We start from the raw sequence: 12,465 nt of genomic DNA, 5'->3' as shown, positions 1-12,465 counted from the left end.
AGAGGGCTATAACTGCGTGACTTTTTAAATATGGGTATGACACATAACTGAAAGTTGAAATTTTTCGAATATCTCCATCCTGGCGGGCACAAGATGCCAGCAAACCTGGCTGGGTCAGCCAGGTAAAAAGTTTTTTTTGACTTAAACAAAGCAACTAGTGTTACAAAAATATCCTACAGTAGAACATGAAATATAGACGTCCATGTCAATTTCGGAATTAAGGTGAGGAAAGACTCCCGACTTGTAAAGGTTAATTCTAATGGTCTTCCAAATTGAGGTACCCCAAGCATTTTAGAACACGTTTGCATTACAGAAATTTCATAAATGATTTTGTTATTTCACGTGTGCCGTGTATGCTGCGTATATTAATTAAAAAGATATGAATTATCAAAGCGGGGCTTCTATAAAATTTGGGTCTATCTGTCCGTTTGTAAAGGCTAGCTCTGCTCATTAATTTGATACCCCCTTGGCAACATCTTAAACTAAAATCGGGGTGTAATAAAGAAGAGGGGTATTATTTTAGAATCACTTTCCTAGATGTTCAGTGTTCACCCTCTAAATAATAATAGAATTAGTACCTTTATTTAAAATAATCAACATACTCAAAAGTCAAAAAGCGTCCTTTGACTGGTAAATTGATAAACTTTATTTCTCGTATTCATTCGAATCCGGTGGATATGAACCGGTTCTCATCCATACAAAAAAAAACTATGTCTAGCATCGTATAATATCCAGCTTTCTACGAATATAAAAATGTTCAATCATAAGATTAATACCAGTTTTTAGCCGGTTCCTTCGGCACCTTGGGGCTAAAAAAACTAGTTTTAATCCTATAATTGTACATTATATAACCGCGGAAAGACGTTTATAATACGATGAGAGAAATAACTATGATAGATATGGATTTAGAAAGATGGTCAGAAACTGTAACTTACGGAAAGCATTCTATTTTATATCCATTGAAAAATTAGCACGAGGCCAAAATTTTTATTGCCATACATCCCCCTAATTGTTGTTTTAGGGGGTTGCAGCAATGGATATATAAGTTGGAAGGAATTTTAATGTTAGAGGGAGATTTGAAATCTGCATCAAATTTTAAGGACTTTTTATAAAATTCGTTTTTTGTATAATTCTTTATCTAAAAGCGTAAATACAATTTAAGTTAACCAATAGGATAGGTGGATTGGAAACTACCTACGCTCTAATTGGTTGAATGATGTACGACTCTTAAGCTTCTCCAATCAGAGCGCAGATAATTTTCCATCCACCAATCACAGATGTCAAAATTAATCATCTTAAATTGTATTTCCGCTTTTAGATAAAGAATTATACAAAAAACGAATTTTATAAAAAAAAATCTTTAAAATTTGATGCAGATTTCAAATCTCCCTGTAACATTTAAATTCTTTCCAACTTATATATCTTAATGGATATAGAATACATGGATGTTGCAAGAGATCCTCTCAAACCCTGAAAAATGTTTCGCCCTTATGGCTAAAATAACGAAAGCCTCAATTCCCCTCCACGTATGACTTTACTCTGACCATGGAGGGACGTATTGAACAATATTTTAGAACTTTATTGGCAACCTAAATTGTTGACAAAAATTACCCTGTCACAGTATATCCACTTATTCTATACTAGCGGTTTGCCCCTAGCCTCTAGGGGCTTTGCCCCAAGAGGTTTAATCAAACCAATTTTTCGTATCTTAGATTTTGAAGATTTTTTTTTTTTTTTTTGGGGGGGGTTAGTCGCCCTACTATTTTAATTTTATAAAAAAAAATTTTTTTAGGAGGGGGGGGGTGGGGGTGTCCCTCCCCCCTAAGAAAATAGTTATAAACCTTCCCGGGACCTACAAGAAGCTACGATGTAAAGGAGAACCCGATCGGTTCAGCGGTTAGCGAGATCCTTCGCTACAAAAAAACAGACAAACAAGCAGACATTGTTCTACTTTGTATTATAGATTAATTGTTGTAAACCCCTTTTTTAACTCCCTTCTTAATTATACCAGGGGGTTGGATACGCCACTGTCCATAGCTGTGAAAGGCAATGAATAGGTTTTCGACTTGTTTTCAGTCAACATGTTTTGGCTGGCGAAAGCTGCTTAAAATTGTAAGGAATAGTAACTGTCAGTGCGACCTAAGATTGACAGGCAACTTCTGTAGCCGTCATTCAAACTTTATTAGTCTAACCTAGCCTATCCAATTCAAAATTTAAGTTGGCTGCAAATTTGTTACTCTTCTAGTACTCTGTAATTGTATTCTTTATATCTATCAACCAAAACAAGAAACAATATTTGTCTAGAAGCGCAGCAATAACAATTATCAGGTTTTTTTTTCAGCCGCCCTCTACATTGCATCTATAGGGATAAGACAATGGCCGATAAATTGGTATTCATCCCTAATAATAATACAAAAAAACACCCCTCGGTAGATTACAAGCTCAACTGAATGAACGAACCAATTAAAATTCAATGAAAGTTCTCAAAGTTGTTAAGCCAACGAATAAAAGCGTTATTTTAAAACTTTGGGGACTTGTGTAATAAAGAGCCCAATATCCCCGCTCTCCCTAACACTACAAAGCATTTAAATTTTGCCCAACCAAAGTCGAACCAAGGACGATCACATTCCTGTAGTAGAGTAGCTTCGCTAACTAATAAAATTACCAAAATAAGAAACAAAAATGTTTTTTTTTTAATAGAACTGTTTATTTTTTAATATTAATAATATGGATATATCACTATCGCTCACCATATAATTATATAATAATATATTCATGTAAGAAGCATTGTAGAAATAAATTCAACAAGGAGCAAACCAGAAATATTCCCGCCAAAATGACCGCCGCACGCCGCCGTCGACGCCATTTTGTCCGTCCCGCCCCTTTTGATAGCGAGGGTTTGTTGGGGGGAAGGTTAGGTGGAGTAAGGCGGCGTGACAGCGGTCATCTTGGCGGGGGTATAATAATACGCAAAATGAATGAATATTTGTTTATATCAGTCTATATACTATACCCTAGCAAAACATAAATATAGAATTCTAACAAGAAGATCGGCGGTTGGAGGGGAAAAATGTCAGGAATTGTACAAGCTGTACACCAAATACAGAGTACAGAAAATACAAATCTCGACCTTAAACCACTAACAACCAATAATTAAAAGGTTTAATTTTTTTGTGTAATAAAATAATTATCTACTCTTTTTTTAATAATTATAATATGAAGTATTGTATTAAATTGAAAATTATTATCTCTCCTCTACTAGCTACAATATGTTTCTTAAGTAAATTGATGATACTTATAAAACATACTGTATATAAAAAACTATTTAAAAATTTAATTGTATTTTAATGGTAGACAATTGTAAGGATATATAAACATTAAATTTCCTATTTTAAAAAATAAAAACAAAATATTTTAGACATTTTAAAATTAAACAATATAAAAATCTATTAAATTTTATCTACAAATTAAAGTTAAAAAGTTTAAAATTTGACTAATTATTACTGGTATAATGTAAAATATTTTGCTTTTAATTTTGAATAAAGAATATCTATATATATTTGTGAATAGGGTGTCTATGAAAACCCAATGCCTGATTGAGAGGCGCAGCTTCTCAATAACTAACACTGGGTGTCTACAGAAATACAAACAAGGACGACATATCACGAGAAATGTTTTGTAATTAATAATTTAATAATAATATTCATATTTTTTGCTCATTTTTTAAAAATTTGCCTGCGTGGTGTCATTGTTTTTTTTATTTGATTATTTGGGTGGATTTTTTGTATTATTTATCACATAAAGTGAAACTTTAAAAAAGTAACACTAGCAATTTTTTTTTTGAGTAGAACCTGACAATTTTTTATTAGGAGGGAATATGCATTCAGTAATTTTTTTAGACACCGCACGCCATGTGAAAGATTAAAAACTCCTTTTTTTTTACTTTAAAAATTTACACAAATATCCATTTTTAATCAGAGCATAATTTAAAGTGCGCCGTTGTTTTGTCACAATTTTTGAGTTAGGCCAAAAATTGGCGGTTGAAAAAATTAGCCTTTCAGCCGCCATTTTAACGCTACACTCGGCGATTATGACGAAAAGCAACGGCACACCGTTATACAATAATATTGTGTTTCACGCGAGGGCGCGGCGAGACCTTGCACGAAAGGCCACCGCCACACGCCGCTCGGCGGGAATCACTACACAGTTTATGAAAGACAACGATAAAAAGAAAATTTTTCCGTATTTTAATAAAGTGTTTTTTTGTCGGTTTGCATGGAAAAAATTTTCTCTCTAGAATAAAAGCAAAATAAGGTTTGTTGGCGATGTCTCTTATTGGGTGTTTTTTTTAAGAATCAAGAACATCTAACAAACTTATATAAAGGAAATAAGGAGAAAATGGGATTATTATTTATATATTTTTACTATGTCAATAATCACGCAACCTTGATATTAAAATATATAAGAAAAGTATCTATATTTTTTCAATATCACTAGGTACTTTTTCCTTTTTAAAAGTTGCTATGAATTATTTACATAAAAAAAATATTTTAATTCCCTTTGAAAAATAAAAAAAATTACAATACCATTTTAACCTAAACTCATAATTTAATATCTAATGAAAATATTAGGCACTATAGCAAAAATAGGCTTCTTTTTCATTTCAACGATATGTTTATTTATTAATTAAAACACGGCTTTTTAATAGTAAAATGATATTGTAAAAAGTAATAAAACTTTGCTGGGAGAGGAGGGCATCTAATAATATAATATTAATATAGTAATACATACGGTTAACTTTCTTTTTTGATTTCATCAATAGATTACAATTTTTTAATAAATCATTCCATAGGTAAAGTTTTTTTTTAACTCACACAGAAATTAATTTTGGGTGATTTTTTACTTGAAAATGAAAGGCAGCTAGCTAATTGGATATAAAAATTTATGAAATTCCTAAAAAAAAGTCCACCTATAAAAATTCTTTTTATAAAAAAAAGATTTTTTTTTCGTTGCTAGATTTTTGTTGTATGTGGACTGAAGTGGCTTTTTGACCGATATTTTAACAATAGTCAAAAGTTTTTAATGGATTTTTAGGATTCGGGGGGAGGAAAATATCGGTCTTAGTGAGAAAGAAATCTTAAATTTTATACCCATTTTATTATTTTAACTTCTTTTGACCAATTTTTGGAATGATTTTAGCAAATTATAGTAAATATGTAGAAAGAAATTAAATAAAATATTTTTTTTTGAAAATTGTACATTAATGAAGAAAAATAAAAAAATAACACATTAAACAAATTTTAAGGATTATTAAGTGTTGAGATTAGAGAAATATTACTGAATATGGATTTATATAAAATATGTAGTTTCCAACAAAAAAAATTTACTTTTGAAATAATTTAATTGTGTGTTTTTTTTCCTATAAAATATTTAACAATCAGCCCAGGCATTTTAATAACAAAAAATTACTGTATTTTTATAATAGTTTAACAAATATATAAAGATTTACATAATAAAACAATAATATTGTTCTTAGATACTTGCTTGCTTAATATTTGTTTTCAAAAAATTTATAAAATAAGGATCTATATAATTTAAATTTCCTGTAAATTTTTTTTTAAATTTAATGGATTTATTAAAGGAAAAGGAATTGAAATATTAATTTTCTGCCCAAAATAAATCAAAGAATCTTTTCATAATAATTTATGTTCAAAATTGATTAGCGGAATTTTAAAAATTTTCATTACCTCAGCTCCCCTAACCCTCTATAAGACCCCAGATCCCCTACTCTCTCTTTTTTTCTTTCTTATTTTAGCCCTTTTCTCTCTTTAAAAAAAAGGTTCAATTGTTCCTAGCGTTCACTTTCTCGGGGTGTTTGTGAAAAAAAATGAAACTGTTTATGTGTTGGGATGTTTGTGTGTGTGTCTGTGCATTTTTTTAATGGTATAGAAATGTGCGTGGCTGAGTGGGTCCCCCCTTACACACACACACACAAACACACACACACACACACACACACACACAGTCTTCTGGTTCTGCCGCAAGCCACACACACACACACAGACACACACACACACACACACACACACACACAGACAGACTAAGTTTAAAAATGATTAGCTATATGGCTATATAGCCCTTCCATATCCATGTATTCTATATATACTGTACTGTCTTTAAACAAGGCTTTTAAATACACAATTATGCCTAATTTAAAGGCCTAAATATGCATAAATCATTTGTAGAATAAGTCTTTTCGGAATTTTTGAACAAAAAATTGTTATTAACTTAGTTTTTAAGAATTATTAACAATATATGCTAAAAAAGGTTATGTCTAAGTTTAGTTTAAATCCAGAATTTCAACAAATTGTGGCTGATTTTTTGTAAAAATGCTGTGGAACTAGCCCAAGTATGGTGAGTAGGTCCCCGCTATGACTGTATGTCTGTGTGTGTGCGTGTGAGTGTGTGCATGCCTGTTTGTGTGTGTGTATGAAGGCAATAAATATAAAATGTCTAGATCCCCAATCAATTGATTAGTACAATAGGAACACTGTATGAACAATCCGAACTTTAAAGTTTCAACCCAATTTCTAATTAGATACACTGTTCTGCGACATGAAGATTCGATTTAAGCAATCATTTGTGTCCGATTAAGCATCTAGGATAATATATCTATTGTAAAGGCAATATCAGCTGTGTAAGGTGGCGTATTGCGAGCTCTGAGGCATACACAGAGAAAAGAGAGAGAGGAGGAAGGGGAGGAAACTAGAGAGAGAGAGAGAGAGAAGTAGGCACTATAAATGTATGTGTAGGTCCCTATCTCTTGCTTATATATATATTCTATTTTATTTAATGAGGGAAGAAAAAAAATATTTCTTTTTATAATAAAAAGGAATTAAGGAAATAAATTGGATTTTCCTATTTTTATAAGTCTTACATCAAAAAATGATAAATTAATTACAAAATTAAGAAAAATAGTTTAATTTACAAAATTGATTCTCCCAATAATTATTATATTCTAAATGTAGATTTCTGCTATCATATACTTTACTTTTTTCAAAAAACCAAGGATGACAATTTCCATAGATGGTGAGGGGGAGTTGTTCTTCTGTATTTTTGGAGTCCAGGGAGGGAAGTAGTAGTAGTAGTAGGAGGTGTATGTGTGTGCAAGCTATAATCTGATTACTATTCAGGAAGACATGTATGTATACTTCCACCCATTGGAGCCGGAGCCGTTATTCTGGCCGCCGTTAGTAGTGGAGGAGCCATTACTATTGTAGCCCCCCAGGTTGGTGTTCTCTTTCCCACCCCCACCACTGCTTCGGCCCAAATTTTCTTCCACCACGTCGAACCTAAAAATATTGGATTGTTATCGCAAATACTGGCTGAGTTATTGACAAAAAAATAAATAGTTTGTTAAATAAAACATTAAAAACCGACTAAAAAGGCTGAAAATCACTAGGTAGAAAATATCTCAAAATTAACTGATTTATGTAAAACTTTATATAATATAATTAAAAATGAATTACAGAATAGCTAATAATATAAAAAAAAATTCAAATTTGAATTTATTAATTGTATTACGCAATAATCAAGATATAATCATTTTAATTTATGTCAAAATTCAAGTTTTTTTTCAAGTTTTAATTCTGTAAAAAATCTCAAATATATTTTAATTCCATCACATTAATTTTGAATTGACTTAAATTGAAAATCATTTTGAAGCAAAATAATGGAGATTAAGATTTTTGGTAGAAATTTGAGATTTTTTTGTCTGTTTTCATTTGTATGAAAGCTTCATTTAGGTCCCGGTGTGGTTTTATGCTATTTTTGCCCTTCCCAAGACCTTGAATAAAGGGCCCTTAGATGCTAGGAGCGCCACAGCTAGTATCATATATAAAAAAGGTAAAATTTAGTAATTTTTTAATTGATTATGTTAGCAAGGAACAAATAGGCATAAATAAGATGAGAAAGTCATATTTTTAGTCAGGTTTACCTATATCATAAATAAAAATTGTTGTAGGGTAGGCTAGGAAAAGTTAACAAAATGGGGGGAATGTAAAATTATCAGGGATATCAAAGGATCACCCCCAATTAATGTTAACAAAATTAACCCTTTTGTAGATGAAAACTGAAAAGTATTAATAGAAAGTTTTGTACAACCATTTAAGGTTTAAAATAAAAGTATCCCAAATTTATCAAGCAAATGAAAGTTCTTGCATATAAAAGAGTAAAATTTGCAGTCCACTGTCCCCTCCCATCCTCTCTGAAGAATATGGAAAGAAGATGTGCTGAAAATGGATTGCCTATTTCTTCAATAATTTCCAAATGTGTACAGCAGATAACCCAATTATTGCAAACACTATTTTCAGCTACTCCGGTCAAAGGGAAAAGCGATATAATGTATAAACGATTTAGGTATACATTATACATTCAAAATTTAAATTTTTACATTTTTTTTTGTTTTAGAAATTTGATGCTTTTTTAGTTAGTAGTAAATATTGAGATAAGACGCGGATGCTAGGTACACTTTCGGAAACTAAAATTCAGTACATTGGAAAGAAAGCTTAACAATCATACAATATTTTGTTAACATATACACAAATATTATACACAGGGAGTGGAATAAGTTTAATTTTTGAGTTTTTAGAGAAAAAGGGTTTTAAGTTATTAATGCAATAAAATAACCTTTGATAAAACACTAAACACTTAAGCATTTCAAAGATTTATGCCTTATGGTTTATAGTAAAACTATATTTTTTATAAGGTATTTTTGAAAAAGCATATTTTCCTTGACATGTATGCCTGTCATTGAGAATAATATAGAAAATATGAATGTTCAAAATATGAATATACTGCTTAAATATTCCTGATATTTAAGAATACTTAAAAATTATACAAAAAAAATGATAGACTTCTATTCTATACTAAAAATTACAGTTTGTAAAGTGTAACATTTTATGAAACACTGTGTATTTTTTTAAAGATTGAAGTTACTAAGACACCTCTTTCTATAATTAGGCCATCTAATTTTATTGTAATTCTACTAGATAGCTGCTGAAATACTTAGGAAGGGAGGGGGCAATAGTTTTTTAATTACACTTCAATAATTACAAGATACTAAAAGCAGTAATGCACAATTTTGTTTATTTATTGGGGTTATGACTAATTTCCTTCCCATTGTCCTTTCCCTTGATCCCTGGGGAAACTAAAAACGAACACGCATGAAATATGCCTTTCAAAATATAATGGATAGTTTTCGATTAGTAGGCGTAGTTAGGCAGGGGGGGGGGGGAATGTCGACAAGTTTTCCCTACTTGTTAGACATTAGTGCTAGTATTATGTCAACATTAAAATATACTATAAACAACATTCCGCAGATATTAAAATAGACAATTAAAAGATTTAAGAAAGTTTTTTAGCCCCAAGAGGCCAAAGGCAGGCCTAACAAAACTGGTTTTAATTCAATGATCATTTCGAAAACATATTTTAGAAATATAATGGTGATATTTTTGTTTAGTTAAGAAAACTTAAACATAAAAATGACTAAATGTCTACATTATCTGTTAAAATTATAGGTCAACACAATGATTCAAAGTTTAGCAGGATTTATTTTTCTTGGTTTAATTAAAAATATGTTTGAAATTGTAATGAAATAAATTAAAGCATACAAAATTTTATAGACGCGTAGCAGCTCTATAACTGACGACCTCCTAACTATATTATTAATTTTAGGTTTATATATTAAAAAAATTAAATATAGATAATAAAATATAAGTTTTTCTTATAGATTTTGCTTGTTTATATTGGTTAATATGTTTTTACTAAACATTTTTTCATCTATGAACAAATATAGTCTTGTTTTGTAATTTTCCAGTAAATCAAATTTATCAATATATCATTGTATGGACATATTGCATTGGTATTCCAGGGATCTAAAGGGATAGGACAATAGCCGATAAATTGATGTACATCCTCAATAATGATACACAAAATTAACCTTTCTGTAGATAACAATTAGTTGTTGAAACATTTTGATACTTAACTTAATAAACCAAAATTTGATTTGGTCCCCAACGAATAAGAAATCTTTATTATCTTTATTATAAAACTTTGGGGACTAGTGTAATAAACAGCCCATTGTTCCCTCCCTGTGTTACATTGCATCAGCATAATAGCCAAAAATTGTCCAACAACAGCATGTTTATAGAGGAGCTTAACTCATCTAAAAAATTCCAAATTCTAATAAATTTGCTCTATGTTAGTTTAAATTCTTAATCCAATGTAAAAATTTGGCTCAATCTTGGATCTTTATAGGCAATACTGGACTTCCTAAACCACTTTATTTAACAAAATTACAGTTGGTCTCGAACCCAAGGAAGCATATTATTCTGGTGTAATATTTAAGAGAATTGTTGACTTTAGAACTAGCCTATAGACACAGCCTCTTTCAAGAAAATTCACTGCAGTCCCCAGCTAAAGGTGCCTTTTTTAACACTATCAATAAATAAGTAAAAGGTATTAAAAAACAATTTTATTGTCTTGAGATGGTTTTCGGCTATTTTATTGAACCTCCCACACTTCACTGGAGGCTAGTTGTTAATTGAAACAAGGACAATTAAGTGCTAAAGTTTTTCTTGGCAATTAATTGCCAAAAGTAAGCTCTCAAAATTAAGTTTAAAGCAGTTTTTAGACCCCTCTGTCTTATTTTGCCAAAAAAAAAGATTTTCTGTATATATGTGTGTAATGCTTTCAATCTTAGTTTTGGGTCCATTGGGATGATTTAGGATGGTTTGAACTATTCTACAACCCTTTATTCCTCATTTTTGCAATTATAAAAGACAGATTTAAACTTTAAGAATTTATCCCTCCCAATGTCCTTTCCCAGACCCCTTGGCGAGAGATTCATTATTTTCCAACTTTTACAAGCATTTTATATCCGCTAGAAGTTTTATGACCAAAAAAAGGAAAATACAGTGGAGCTGGAGGAATTATTTGAATTTGTGCGGATTAATTTAGTAGGCGTCGTCACCTCGCAGGGACAGGTATTGCCTTCAACTTTTCCGCCAATAAAAAAAGAAAAATATGTATGTTTTATCTATAAACGATATTAGTTACCATCATCGTGCATCGTATTATAGACAATTTTCCGCAGCTGTTAAAATTAATAGTTATAACATAAAATCCAGTTTTGTTAGCCCCAAAGGGCCGTAGTTCCGGGCTAACATAATTAGGTTAAACCTATATACCTATGTATTTTAAATTTTTGTTGTGGATTGCCCCTTCCTATCTCTGAAAAGGCTGATATAAGGAAAGAGAATTTATAGAAAAGGGGGTAATTAGAAAGAGGGTGGGTTAAATGTGTGGTTTAACCCTTTTTCAGCTTTCCATTTGGGTAAAGTTAATTGTTATTAGAAGTTAATCAATCATTATAGAATCAAATAGTTATTATCAATAATCTATTTACTTACAATACAAATTATTAATTTTCTATCAATATTTAAGGTTTGAAGGGGGGGGGGGGGAAGGTTTATATGACATGTTATGTCCCCAAAGGCAGTTTGTGTAATCCTAAATTTTAAAACTAGAAAAGCGTGTCGGTGGCTGAGGGTTAAAACTAATTTTTTTCGAACAAAAAATTTTGACCAAAAAACAGTAATTTCCGTGTTTAAGAAAAATATATGTAAGTGGATTTGTCCCTTTTTTATACTGAAAACTAATTGCAAGGAAATTTTTACTTAACAGTTAAAAAATAGTAAATACTTTTTTTCTTATAAAATTAATCCTTTTTAAGCTAATAATTAAGAAAGAAAAGAAGTTTTTTTTTCTTTACAATTTTAAACCATATTAAGATTTGTAAAGTTTTTGTTGTTAATTTTTCAACCCTTGAAAAATAATCTTTTGCTTATTGGGTTCTCTGTGTGTTTAACTACAAAAAAATCCAATTTTTCAGGCAAAAACTGAGGCAGTAAAATGAATTCCAGTAAGAGATTAAATTCATGTAAAAAAGAGCTCTTAAAAAAGGTAAAAAAGTTTTTAAACATGAAAAGAGGGATGTGTAAAGGGGAGGTGGGTTAAAATCAAGAAATTATATGAGGAGGTAGGGGTTCAAATACAGAGAAAAAAAGTTGTTTAAGTGGGGGTTAGAAAAAGAGCAATAAGTTAAAAGTTTTAAATTTAAGGCAGGGAGTGGATATCTGAAAAAAAACCAGATAAACAATATCCTATCATTGAAGCTCTATAAAGTCCCTATAAAAAATGACGTCATACATTACAAATGACAAAAGATAAGCCAATACAAAGACTAAATTACCAATGACAGGCCAGTATACATTCTAATTAACCATTGGTAGGTTAGTATCATGTAATTTTTATAAGCAAAATAAAAAGCTTTCCCATCATTTTTATATTTTAAAATAAAGTTAGGTAGGTATTAATTGAAAAATAGAACTTTTTTGGTGACTT

General features: G+C 30.5%; 1 protein-coding gene across 1 annotated transcript in view; it reads right to left on the bottom strand.

The window, feature by feature from the left end:
- Positions 1 to 5,554: 5,554 nt before the first annotated feature.
- Positions 5,555 to 12,465, bottom strand: part of LOC145328820 (uncharacterized) — a 34,988-nt gene continuing 28,077 nt past the window's right edge. Inside the window, exon 4 of the mRNA XM_080172720.1 lies at positions 5,555 to 7,352. Coding sequence (XP_080028846.1) covers positions 7,190 to 7,352 — 163 coding nt within the window. The 3' untranslated portion in view covers positions 5,555 to 7,189. The remainder of the gene's footprint in view (positions 7,353 to 12,465) is intronic.

Source organism: Acartia tonsa, chromosome 9 (assembly GCF_053477335.1).
Source record: "Acartia tonsa isolate MP-2025a chromosome 9, ASM5347733v1, whole genome shotgun sequence".
NCBI lineage: Eukaryota > Metazoa > Arthropoda > Copepoda > Calanoida > Acartiidae > Acartia > Acartia tonsa.
The sequence above is the reverse complement of the archived record's forward strand: the minus strand, read 5'-3'. Positions and strand labels throughout refer to the sequence as shown.